Raw genomic sequence first — 14396 nt, forward strand, 5'->3', positions numbered from 1 at the left:
AAAGAAATCACCAAAGCTCATATACATAATCTCTGCCACAAATTACCATCTGAGAAGGCAGTTTTGGTGTGGTGAAAAAAAACACCCTGGACGTGGGAGTCAGTCTGGCTTCTCAAGTCTTTGCCTTGCCTCACCACAGTCCTGGGCAGACACTTCTTTGAACCTTCAGCTTTCTCATGTACAGAGGTATTAAATCTCATATATCTCACAAAATCCTGTTATGAGCAGATGAATATGTATGGAAAAGTACTTATTGTGCTTGATACATAATATACTCTCTCTATATATATATTTTGTATTTTAACCTATTACATTAGTGTTTTCTACAACTCTTCCCCCCACCCCATACCAATTTAATGAAACAAATATAAAGGTAATATTTTAAAAATTGCTGTATTCAAAATTAATAATAAACTTTAGGGTAAATAAGCTTTAAAATAAAAGTACATAAGCAAAAATAAATAATTTACACCAACCCACTAACCTAATTTTCAGAGTTAAAGCCATTTTCAATTACAGCACTATTATCCCGGGCTCCAGCCTGTGGTCAAGCTTTGATAGTTCATTATTTTTAAGAAACAGTAACGAAAAACTGAACACTCAGGAAATCATCTTTAACAAAACCGAAGTACTGGATTTAACTTTTTAATTTTAAATAACCAAACTTTGTAATTTTATACATAATCCAATGTAATGCTAATATAATTAGCACTTCAGCTTGCACAGCTGGTATTGAACAGGGGTGGAAAACTGTAATGAATAGTCTTCAAACCGTGAGATATTTAATACAAATAAAAATGGACAAGTATACAGTAGAACAAAAACTGCAGACACTCTACTAGCTGAGGGAAATATCTGAAGGCTTTACATCCTTTATTATCCATGATGGCTTTTGGAATTATGATTGTTTGACGTATAGAACCTTTGACATTTTCAACACAGCCTTTATTTTTTTTTTTTTCACAGTAAGTTAAAAATCCATCATAAGACTCCATAAGACTTCAGTGGTCTTGCACGTAGACTCTAGGAGTCTGCAATCTGATAAAAGAGTAACATAAAAAATTACTGTATTGCCCTAATTTCATACTTCCTTGTACACAATACATCAGTTTGGGAAACCTATTCCAAGGGTTATATACACAAAAGTGTCAAGAATAAGATGTTCTCCACTCTTGCATAAAAATGTGTACAGTGTTTCGGGAATGGAAAATTTCTAATTTTCCTGGGCCCGGGCTTCATGGATCTCTGCTGCCTGAAGATGAAAGGCTTCTCTGGCTTTATTGCTCCATTGTTCTGAGGATTAATCATCTAACCCTGGCGTTTCTCCTTGCTGGATCCTGGATGCTATTCTGATGGCTTCTTCCAGAGATGGCTGTTCTCCAAGCTGAAACAGGAACATACACATATAGCCACAGTCAAGATAATGCCAAAGAAATATAATATGCCAGAAGTAAAATTTCTCTCTATAATTATAACATCTGGGCTTGTTAAAGTACTAATGCTCACCCACAAAACACAAAAATTCCTGCTGAGGAGAATAATGCAGTTTCTTTATATGGGATTTTGATGAATCTTCACACATGCAAGGAACAAAAGGATTATCTTATCTGTTCTGTTTATCTTTTCTGTTGGAGATAAGAGAGCTTCATGAGCCTTTAGCTTCATGCCCATAAACTAAATTAAAACCAACAGCTGGCATTTTCCAGAGTGCGTTCTAACCCTTTTCCGAGTAAATATGTTAAAACAAAAAACAAACTTCCCAAGGAAAGGTAACCTACACCTCACATTCTAGATTCTCTGAATGCAGTGACTTCCCAGAGAATGTATTCTTCATAGTCTTCTGACATTCCCCACCATAAAATACAGCTGTTGTGCAGGGACTTTTTTGAGGACTAACTTGGGAGTCTATGTTTACAGGAGGTTCACTTCCAAGGAATAACTCTTAAATGCTTTATAGAATCCTGCCTAATTAAACTTTTTTTTTTTTCCTAATTAAACTTTTATTCTGACAGTAAAGATGGCTGGTCAGGTACACACAGGGATGTATATACCAGGAGCTTTATACTTCTTGTTATAAATTCCCCTAGAATACACAAAGATAGTAGCAAGCAAAGTTTTAGTCTCTTTGAGTTTATTTCAAACACAGCAATTTCCTTAAAGGAGCTAAGTACTGCGTATTATTCTGCGCCCTGCCTCTGTGAAAGTTACGCATCAGAGAACAGTGACAAGGCTGGGGGCTGAACAGACTGCTGTCCACAGAGGACAGCTGCCATGGTACTCACCTGGACTGCGATCTGGGTGCCATTGGATGTTGCCACTAAGGTCAAAGGTCTGGTTTCTGTGGTTACTAAGTGATGGCTATGCTGTTGGTGCCCCATTTCTGATGATGCAGTGTGGAATGCTGCCAAGTCCTGAGCCACAATTGCAACCTTAAAAAATACACAGAAGAATTAAAACTATGATTTAAATAGGTTAAAATCCATTTAATGCAAGGGACTGTCTTCAAATTCAAAAGCTAATCCTCCCTTCTGACCATAGACTTATAGAAGCTGAAAGCTGGAAACGACCTTACATATTGTCTATGCTGAACTCCTCTTTTTTTCCTCTCTTTTTTGTTTTGACTACACCACCCAGACTGTGGGACTTTAGTTCCCCTACGAGGGAGTGAACCCCGGACCTCAACAGTGAGAGCAGAGTCCTAACTACTGGACCGCCAGGGAATTCCCATGGACTCCTCTTTGTTGAGGAAGTTGACACTCAGAAAGAAGGGACTTATCTAAAGTTAAGAAGCAAGCAGATAGCAAAACAGGATAGAGGACACTGAGAAAGGGGATTCGCTGTCAGGTTCCACTAAACAGAAGAGACGTGACTGTGCCTTAGGGCACAGTCTAATTCTAATTCCCTAAGCAGCTGCCTGGGAAGTTGCACACGTGGATTAATTTATACCTCAAATGTCTATTTATTTTATTTTTTTCAAATGTCTATTTATTCCTGAGTTTGGATCAGTGGTAGATACACTATTTTCTCCTGTTTATCTGTTGCACTAAAAATTAGATTTCCATTAACCAAAAAGGACCTACTATATAACACAGAGAACTCTGTTCAATGTTATGTGGCAGATGCGATGGGAGGGGAGTTTAGGGGAGAATGGATACATATTTAGGTACAGCTGAATCCCTTTGCTGTTCACCTGAAACCATCACAACACTGTTTGTTAATCAGCCATTCCCCAATACAAAATAAAAGGTTTTAAAAAAATTAGATTTCCGTTAAATTTTTTAAATTAAACAAAAAAATTAAAAATAAAAAGAATTTTAAGTAATAAAAATATTTTAAAATTAAAAATAAATAAAAATAAAATTAGATTTCCACAGGGAATTCCCTGGTGATCCAGTGGTTAGGACTCACTCTCACTGCCATGGGTCTGGGCAGCCCTGGTCAGGGAATTGAACTAAGATCCCAGCAAGCTGCACAGCATGGCCAACAAAAAAAAAAAAAAAAAAAGATTTCCATTAATGGGGAAAACAAAGTACCAGGAACATTACTACACAGCATGAGGGATCTTAGTTTTCCAACCAAGGACTGAACCCATGACTCCTGTAGTGGAAGCGTGGAATCCTAACCACTGGATTACCAAGGGATTAATTCCCAGCAACATATTTTGTCACAGTCACTTCCTCTTTTAGATCCCACGGAATCTTTCCAACCTGTTCCTGAAGTATCTAGTCAGAGTGGTTAAAAGTGCTTTTGTGGCTCTTAAACTACGAATGCAGCTTTTTCTATGTAGATAATAACAGAAAATAGCATCAACTACATGTCATATGATATTTAAGAATTCTGTTCAGCCAAACTTAGAGAAAGAATAGGTTAAAAACTGAAATTACTATTTTACTTGGCCATTAACCTAGTAAGAATGCTAGATTTTAGTGCTAATAGATATTTAGCTTGGATCAATCCCAGTATTGGTCCATAGTCCAGCAACAGATTTTAGTCCAACAACAGGGGAGTAGCTTGTTTCCTGCAGGTAACAATCATAAAGTGTAGAAAAAATAAGAAAAAGCAACCATCTGAAGGCATTGGTGAATGGTGAAAAGCAGGCAGGAAATGGAGGGGATTCTCAAAAGGGAACCACACTGGGTCACATTGGTTTCAACAGTTTCTCCACTTGAGGGCAGTCACCAACCTGAACAGCATAAGGCAACTTATGGTATCAGATAATTAAGTCCAGGGCTGCCAGGATGGCTATTTATTGAAAGGGATATCCTAGAAAGGAGAAAACCAGAGGGAGGGGGACCCCCCAAACCTGTATATAAGTTCCTCTCAATTCTTTAAGACCTCAGAACTGCAAATGTATTGGGGAGGTGTCAATAAATCTGGAATAAAGCAGCAGCTAGAAGCCTAAAAAGCTGAGAAGAGGATTCAGTGATACTCACCACAGGGCAGACAGAATTTAGAATTTCAACCCCACCAAGTTTAGAAGATTACCTCAGGCTTTCCACTGAAACCTTAAGAGCTACACTTTAGCAGTAAAGACTATGTCCCAGGACTAAAGGTTCACCCTGAGACCAAATGGCAAAACCAAAACAAACCTACCTTAATAAAGTACAAACCCCAGCCTCCACATGTAACTTAACTACTTGATAAAATTAATATTCTTCAGAGGAAGATAACCAAATTAAAAATCCCCATAATGTATCATCCACAATATCCAGAATACAATAAAAAATTACAACACATGAGAAGAGGAAAATGGAACCCAGAGTCAAGAGAATATGAAGTTAATAGAAACAGACCTTGAGATGACCAATATGTTGTGATTAGCAAACAAGGACTTTAAGACAGTTACTATAAATATGTTAAAAAGCTTATGGAATTCACACAAGGGGAAATCTCAGTAAATAAATGAAAACTATAAAAAAGTAAATTCTACAGTCAAAAATGACAATATCTAAAATTATCTAAATGGGCCTAATAAAAGATGGGTAAAGATGGTGATGTCAAAAGAAAAGGTCAGTGAACTCAAAGACAGAGCAATAAAAATTATCTATCTGAAGAACTAAGAAAAAAAAAGAATGCATCCCCAGAAACTTGTGGGAAAACACCAAGTTAATATACATATACTTTAGAGACCCAGAAATAAAACAGAAACAATGATGCAGAATAAAAACTTTTGATGAAATAACAGCCTAACTTTTCCTAAATTTGATAAAAACACTAACACCCTCCCCTACAAAAAACATTACTATATAATGTTTCATAATATTATATATGTTGTCTTATAATTACATATAAGAAACCTACCAGATAAATACAAAGAAGACCACACCATAATTACATTGCTAAAAAGCAAATATAATTAGTCTAGAAAATAGCCAGAGGAAAAACTGGTGTATCATATACAGGGGAACAATCATATGAAGATGGCTGATTTCTCATCAGAAACAATGAAGGACAGAGACAATTTAAAGTGCTGAAAGAAAAAAAAAACCCCGCCAATTCTATATCTAGCAAAAATATCCTTCAAGACAAAAATACGTTTCAAACAGAAAGGTGACATAACATGTTTTCAAATAAGCAAAACCAGAGAAGTTGTCACTGTAGATCTGCACTACAAATAATGCTAAAGTATATCCTTCAGGGGACTTTCCTGGTGGCCCAGGGATAAAGATTCTGCCTTGCAAAGCAGGGGACACAGGTCTGGTCACTGGTTGGGGAACTAAGATCCCACATGTTGCAGAGCAACTAAGCCCAAGTGCAGCAGCTACTGAGCCCACATGCTACAACTACTGAAGCCTGCTCACTCTGGAGCCTGCACCACAACCAAAGGGTCCATGCACCACATGGAAAGATCCTGTGTGCCACAACTAAGACCCGACACAGCCAAAATGAATTAATTAATTAAAAAACAAAATATATCCTTCAGGCCAAACGGATGTCATATGGACACTCAAATCTACAGAAAGGCATAAGAGGCAATGGAAATTATAAACCAGCAGATAAGTATAAGATAAGTATAAAATATTATGTTTCCCATCATCTTGTAACTTACTTAAAAGATTAACTGCTTATGCTAAAAAATAATATTGCACTGCGGGGGTTTTAATATCTGTAAATATAAAATAAATCACAGCAGCACAAAGAGTAGGGGCATAAATGAAAACATACTGTTTCAAGGTTTTATGTAAAGTAACAATCTTCAGTCTAAGTAGACCACAATAACTTAAGGATGCGCATTTTAATCCTTGGGGCAACCTCAAAAAAGTAACAGAGAAGGGTATAATTATGAAGTCATTTGAGGAATTAAAATGAAATATGTACACACCTAATAACAGCATTTCAAAAACCTGGAAGTAAAAAAAGAAACAACTAAAAGGGAGACAAATCCACAATCATAATTGGAGATATCAATTACTTTTTCTTAGTAACTGATACAACAAATATATCAAAGATTAATAAGGTTATAGAATATTTGAACACTATCAACCACCTGTAACATGCTATACACAAGTGCAGAACACACATTCTTTTCAAATACATATGAAATACAATAGGAAATCAATGAAAGACAAAGGGAAAACAAGTCTCAAATTTTAAAATAATAATATCTTACAGAATAGGTTCTCTGACCATAACAGACTTAAATTAAAAATCAAGAAAAACAGGTATCTAGAAAAGTACCAGATATTAAGAAATTATCAGGGCTTCCCTGGTGGCTCAGATGGTAAAGAATCTGCCCACAATGTGGGAGACCTAGGTTCAATCCCTGGGTCAGGAAGATCCCCTGGAGAAGGAAATGGCTACCCACTCCAGTATCTTTGCCTGGAGAATCCATGGACAGAGAAGCCCGGCAGTCTACCTCGCAGAGTCGAACATGACTGAGCAACTAACATTTTCTCTTTCAAGAAATTAAACAACCTACGTGCAAATTAAAACCACAATGATATACCATTTCACATCCACTAGAATGGCTAAACTTTTAAATAGCAACAACTCAAAATGTTGATGATATGAAACAAATAGAACTATTGTGAGTGCGAGTGTGAGTGGGGTCAAACCACTTTAAAGAACTGCTTGACACTTTCATATAAAGTTAAATATAACTCTACCCTATGACTCAGCAATTCCACTAACAGGTTATTAATCAGAGAATGAGAATATGTGTCTACAAATAAACTTGTACTAGAATTTTTACCACCATCTTAATTCATAATAGAAAAAAAAAAAACTGGAAGCATCCCAAATATTTGTTCATCAAGGGGGGAATCTATCAACAAATTGTGATACATTCCTAACCACAGAATACTGCTTAGCAAGAAAAATGAAGGAACTCATGTTATAAACAATAACATGGATAAATCTCCAAAATGTTATGTTAAAGAAAAAAACACAAGACAGTTGATACTCTGGCTTCACCATGCAAAATTCAAGAATAGACAAGATAATACAATCAGAACAACTTGGTGGAGACTGACTGGACGGTGTCCTAAGAGAACTTTCTGGGGTGACAGAAAAGTACTAGGTCTTGTTTGGCATGGGATGGGTGTGTATTAACAACTCACTAAACTGTAAACTTAAGATCTGTGCAGGTGGTGGTCTGGTGATTAGGATTCTGTGCTTAAATTGCCAGGAGCCCAGGTGTGATCCTTGGTTGGGGAACTAAGATCCTGCAAACCACATGATGTGGGGGAAAAAAAAAATCTATGCATTTCACTGTATATAAATCTTACTTCAATGAAGAAAAAACAATTGCAGGCTAACATGAAAAACATGTTCAACCTCACTAATAGAAAAGTTAAAGTAAAAATATAACTTATCTCTTGCTTGTGAATAATGCAAATGTACAAAACAAAATCCTCAATGCTACCAAGAGTACAGTGAAATAAGAATACTTTTAGATCCATGGCATAATTATTAAAACTCTCCAGAAAGGAATTTGGCAATATTCTTTTTAGAAGAAAGTTAAAATAGTTCATACCATTAATCTAATAATTCCATGTCTAGAATTTGTTTCCCATGAAAATAATCAGAGCCTTGCAGAATAATCTGTGTATGTGGAATGTGTTAATACATGATGGTATATCCTGCACTGCAGGCAGATTCTTTACCGCTGAGCTACCGGGGAAGCCCTATAGTATATCCATTTGATGGATTATTTTATAAATATTAAAAATCCTTTTAAAAGAACATTTAATTGATATGAGAAAGTGCTCAGGATATAGTGTTAAGTGGATGACAAACATACAAAATTGTATTATAATCCTAACTTTGTTCACACATGTATATACACAGAAAACAAGATGAATAGTCCTAAATGTTGAGACTAGTTATTTTAACTTCAAGGGATTATAGCTGATTTTTAGTTTGAGTCTTTATTTTCAAATTCTTTCGCGTACATACCTTTAAGTGGAATTACTGGATCATATGTAAATCTATGCTCAACTTTTTAAGAACTGCCATGTTGATTTCCACAGGAGCTACATACATTCCCATGAGCAACGCACAAGAATTCCAATTTCTTTATATTGTCCCCAAATTTGTTATTTTCTGTTTTTGGATAAAAGTCAACCTAATGGGGGTGAAGTGGGGTCTCACTATGATTTTGATTTGTATTTTCCTAATGACGAATGTAGGATGTGAGAGCTGGACTGTGAAGAAAGCTAAGCACCGAAAAATTGATGTTTTTGAACTGTGGTATTAGAGAAGACTCTTGAGAGTCCCTTAGACTGCAAGGACATCCAACCAGTCCATCCTAAAGGAGATCAGTCCTGGGTGTTCATTGGAAGGACTGATGCTAAAGGTGAAACTCCAATACTTTGGTCACCTCATGTGAAAAGTTGACTCATTGGAGAAGACCCTGATGCTGGGAGGGATTGGGGGCAGGAGGAGAAGGGGAAGACAGAGGATGAGATGGGCTGGATGGCATCACCAACTTGGTGGACATGAGTTTGAGTAAACTCCAGGAGTTGGTGATGGACAGAGAGGCCTGGCGTGCTGCAATTCATGGGGTTGCAAAGAGTTGGAGACGACTGAGTGACTGAACTGAACTGAATGACGAATGATGCTGGATACCTTTCCATGTGCTAAATGACCATCTGTAAATCTTCTTGGAGAAATGTCTATTCAAGTTCCTTGCTCATTTTTAAATTGGGTTGCTTGTTTTTTTTCTTGATGAGTTATAGGAATTCTTTATATAGTCTATTTTTCCCTTTGTAATATTATTTTTATTATTTTAAAATATATTCTAGATATTAATTCCTTAGCAAATATGTGACTCACAAATATTTTCTCTCATTCTATTGACTGTTTTTTCACTTTCTTGGTAGTGGTTTTTGATGCACAAGTGATTTTAAATTTTTTTGTTTTTTTTGGCTGTGCCTCGCAGCTTCTAGGATTCTCACTCAGTTCCCTGACTGGAGACTGAACCCAGGCCATGGCAGTGAAAGGCTAGAATCCTAACCACTAGGCTACCAGGGAACTATCAAGTGTTTTTAATTTTTAAGAAGTTCAATTTATTTTTTTCTTTCATCTCCTATAATTTTGGTGTCATATGTAAGCAATAATCTAATCCAATTTATTTTTTTCTTTCACAGCCTGTGTTTCCGGTGTCATACATAAGAAATAAGATCATGAATACTTTTGCCTGTTTTATTCTAAGAGTTTCATAGTTTTCACTCTTAAATCCATTTTGAGCTAATTTTTATATATATGGCATAAGGTAAGGGTCCAACTTCTTCTTTTTTTGTTTTTTTGGGCATGGGGATATATTCAGGTTTCTCAGCATTTGCTGAAAAGACCTTTCCCACTGAATGGTCAAATTCTGATTGTCAAAATATAATTGATATATATGTGAGGATTTATTTCTAGACTCTCTTATTTTATTCCACTGAGAATGCAGACTACTTCTGTAATCTGAAATTAACTAAAATAGATAGAAAGCATTGACTCTTTCAGTCTCTACCTGCTAACCAGGCTTCCAGAGGCACCTGGAAAAATAAGTCTGAGAAATACAATTACCTTAGTTACACACACACACACACACACACACACACTTAGGGAAGGACTGACTACTTTCTTCCCATGTATGAAAAGAAATAGTTATTTAAGTGTTACAGATAATTCACGGCGGTGGGGGTGGGGTGTGCAAACAACCCAGTGGATGGCCAACCTTGCCCAGCAGCCTACACGTAGTTACAGCAGGAGTCAGCGCAGCAGCAGGTCCGCCAGTGAAACCCCCTGCTGTGATATCCCGAGTCGCTGGAAGCTGCCTGGCTTCATTCTAGCCCTCAAAGCCTTCTCTCTTGAGAAATTTTCTGGCCCATAGGCTGCAGATAAGCTACATAAGAATGTTTAATTTAGGATCACTATCTTTCTAGACCTGCAACTGTAACTCATACCAGGTATATTTACTCAAGCTGGGCTATAAACCCATCCAGGAATCCTAGAGCCATGGACATGACTGCAAAGCGATTAGGTGGGACCATTGCAAAACACGGCCTAGCGGTTACATTTTTTATTTGTTTTGGCATAAGGAATAATTAGCAAACAACAAAAATGCATGAATCTTGGGTGTTATGTTCAGTTTTAACAGATACAACCGTGAAACAGCCACTTAAAACAAAATGTTGAACAGTTTCTTCATATTCCATTCCATCAATTTCCTGCCTGAGCCCAAGCAGCACTTTCTGATTTTTATCATCATGGATTTGTCTTGTGTGTTCCTGGATTTCATTCATTTAAGTGGAATCATATGGTATGTATTCTAGATGGAATTGTTGAGTCATAGAGCAGAGGAATGTTTGACTTTATAAGAAACTGCCAAAGAGTTCTCCAACCTGGTTGTATTATTATTATTTTTTCCATTTATTTTTATTAGTTGGAGGCTAATTACTTTACAGTACTGTAGTGGTTTTTGCCATACATTGACATGAATCAGCCATGGATTTACATGTATTCCCCATCCCGATCCCCCCTCCTGGTTGTATTATTTTACACTCTCACTAGAGTGTTAATGTCCTAGTTGCTTCATCTTTGCCAGTGTTTGTTTCTATTAGTCTTTTTTATTTTAGCCACTTCCCTGTGTCTGAAATGGTATCTTTGTGATTTCAACTCGCATTTATTTGATGACTAAAGATGTTGAGTACTTTTTCATGTTACTGCCTTTGTATCTTCTTTTGTGAGGGATCTGATCAAATAAGCAAGCAAATGATTTGCTCATTTATAATCTTTATTTATTTTGCTCATTTTTAATGAATTGTTCATATTATTCACAATACAAGTCCACTATCAGATAAAGTATAAACATTTTTTTTCCAGTTCAGGGCTTACCTAATCTTTTCCTATATGTGTCTTTAGTTCAGTTCAGTTCAATCGCTCAGTCATGTCTGACTCTTTGCAACCCCATGAACTGCAGCATGCCAGGCCTCCCTGTCCATCACTAATTGCTGAAGTCTACCCAAACCCATGTCCATTGAGTCAGTGATGCCATCCAAACATCTCATCCTCTGTCATCCCCTTCTCCTCCTGCCCTCAATCTTTCCTAGCATCAGGGTCTTTTCAAATGAGTCAGTTCTTCACATCTGGTGGCCAAAGTATTGGAGTTTCAGCTTCAACATCAGTCCTTCCAATGAACACTCAGGACTGATATGCTTTAGGATGGACTAGTTTGATCTCCTTGCAGTCCAAGGGACTCTCAAGAGTCTTCTCCAACACCACAGTTCAAAAGCATCAATTCTTTGGTGCTCAGCTTTCTTTATAGTCCAACTCTCACATCCATACATGACTACTGGAAAAACCATAGCCTTGACTAGACGAACCTTTATGGACAAAGTAATGTCTCTGCTTTTTAATATGCTGTCTTGGTTGGTCACAATTTTCCTTCCAAGGAGTAAGCATCTTTTAATTTCATGGCTGCAGTCACCATCTGCAGTGATTTTAGAGCCCCCAGAAATAAAGTCTGTCACTGTTTCCACTGTTTCCCCATCTATTTCCCATGAAGTGATGGGACCAGATGCCATGATCTTAGTTTTCTGAATGTTGAGCTTTAAGCCAGCTTTTTCACTCTCCTCTTTCACTTTCATCAAGAGGCTCTTTAGTTCCTCTTCACTTTCTGCCATAAGGGTGGTGTCATCTGCATATCTGAGGTTATTGATATTTCTTCCGGCAATCTTGATTCCAGTTTGTGCTTCCTCCAGCCCAGCGTTTCTCATGATGTCCTCTGCATATAAGTTAAATAAGCAGAGTGACAATATACAGCCTTGACGTACTCCTTTTCCTATTTGGAGCCAGTCTGTTGTTCCATGTCCAGTTCTAACTGTTGCTTCCTGACCTGCATACAGGTTTCTCAAGAGGCAGGTCAGGTGGTTTGGTATTCCCATCTCCTTCAGAATTTTCCACAGTTTATTGTGATCCACACAGTTAAAGGCTTTGACATAGTCAATAAAGCAGAAACAGATTTTTTTTGAAACTCTCTTGCTTCTTTGATGATCCAGCAGATGTTGGCAATTTGATCTCTGGTTCCTCTGCCTTTTCTAAAACCAGCTTGAACATCTGGTTCATGGTTCACATATGGCTGAAGCCTGGCTTGGAGAATTTTGAGCATAACTTTACTAGTGTGTAAGATGAGTGCAATTGTGCGGTAGTTTGAGCATTCTTTGGCATTGCCTTTCTTTGGGACTGGAATGAAAACTGACCTTTTCCAGTCCTGTGGCCACTGCTGAGTTTTCCAAATTTGCTGGCATATTGAGTGCAGCACTTTCACAGCATCATCTTTTAGGATTTGAAATAGCTCAACTGGAATTCCATCACCTCCACTAGCTTTGTTCATACTAGTGATGCTTCCTAAGGCCCACTTGATGTCACATTCCAGGATGTCTGACTCTAGGTGAGTGTGAGTGATCACACCATTATGATTATCTGGGTCATGAAGATCTTTTTTGTACAGTTCTTCTATGTACAGTTCTTCTGTGTATTCTTGCTACTTCTTCTTAATATCTTCTGCTTCTGTTAGGTCCATACCATTTCTGTCCTTTATTGAGCCCATCTTTGCCTGAAATGTTCCCTAGGTATCTCTAATATTCTTGAAGAGCTCTCTAGTCTTTCCCATTCTATTGTTTTCCTCTATTTCTTTGCACTGATCACTGAGGAAGGCTTTCTTATCTCTCCTTGCTATTCTTTGGAACTCTGCATTCAAATGGGTATATCTTTCCTTTTCTCCTTTGCTTTTTACTTCTCTTCTTTTCACAGTTATTTTTAAGGCCTCCTCAGACCATCATTTTGCTTTTTTACATTTCTTTTTCTTGGGGATGGTCTTGATTCCTGTCTCCTGTACAGTGTCAAACACCTCCGTTCATAGTTCATCAGATACTCTGTCTATCATTGTTTTTGGTAAGCAGAAGTAATTTTGAAGAAGTTCAATTTATCCAAAAAGAAAAAATTTTATTGTTGGTGCATTTTCTATCCTGTCTATGAAATTTTTATCCTAAGGTTACAAAAACATTCACTTTTCTTCTAGAAGCTTTATGATTCTGATTCCTGTATTTCAAGGTGCAGAAGACTTTCAACTTTGTTCTTTTTTTCAGGACTTTGCATGTTCTTTTTAGGTCCTTTGCATTTTCATATAAATACTGGAATTGGGTTATGTATATCTTCAAAAATGCCTTCTAAAATTTTGATTGTGATAGTACTGAATCTATAAATGAATTTAGGAAGAATAATAGCTATGAATTTTGACAGACCCTTTCACTGAACAGGGTACAGGAGCTGCAGTGAAACTCAGCATTGTCTTCAGCACAGTATAGCAACAGTTTTTTTGTGTGTGTGTTGTTGTAATGTCTTCAACATTATTTACTGATTTATTTGGCTGTGCTCGGTCTTAGCTGCAGCATGCAGGATCTTTTTTTTTTTTTTTCAGTTATGGCATTCCCAATCTTTAAGTTGTAGCATGTGGGATCTAGTTCCCCAACCAGGGTCCCTCTTTGTTGGGAGCACAGAGTACTAGCCACTGGACCACCAGGGTAGACCCCGTAAGAACAGTTTTTAAATATACTAACCAAAATCATTTAAGATAAATGAAAAATAAAACTACAAAGAGATACGTAAGGTTTGGTACCACTGTGCTGACCATCAAAAGGGGAGGAGGCACTCTCAAAGGCTACAGATTGGAATGTAGATGTGTACAACCCTAGAAAGGAAGTTTGGCAATGCTTATCACAATTACAAATGTGTATGTCTTTTCAGCTAGCAGTTTCACTCTAGGGATTTATCTAGTAGCAGATATATAAAAAATATAAAAACATAAAAAATCCTATGTGCACAAGATTATGTATTGTCTGAAATAGCAAAAGACTTTAAATAAATTATGGCATGTCCATACAGTGGAATATGATATAGTTTAGAAA

General features: G+C 37.0%; 1 protein-coding gene across 3 annotated transcripts in view; it reads right to left on the reverse strand.

Moving 5' to 3' along the window:
* Window positions 1-377: 377 nt before the first annotated feature.
* Window positions 378-14396, reverse strand: part of ZNF143 (zinc finger protein 143) — a 60528-nt gene continuing 46509 nt past the window's right edge. For all 3 annotated transcript variants that reach the window (XM_061147858.1, XM_061147863.1, XM_061147852.1), the window contains 2 exons: window positions 2283-2429; window positions 378-1384 (listed from right to left, as the gene is read on the reverse strand). In XM_061147858.1, coding sequence (XP_061003841.1) covers window positions 1301-1384; window positions 2283-2429 — 231 coding nt within the window. In that variant the 3' untranslated portion in view covers window positions 378-1300. The remainder of the gene's footprint in view (window positions 1385-2282; window positions 2430-14396) is intronic.

Source organism: Dama dama, chromosome 1 (genome assembly GCF_033118175.1).
Source record: "Dama dama isolate Ldn47 chromosome 1, ASM3311817v1, whole genome shotgun sequence".
Classification (NCBI taxonomy): Eukaryota; Metazoa; Chordata; class Mammalia; order Artiodactyla; family Cervidae; genus Dama; species Dama dama.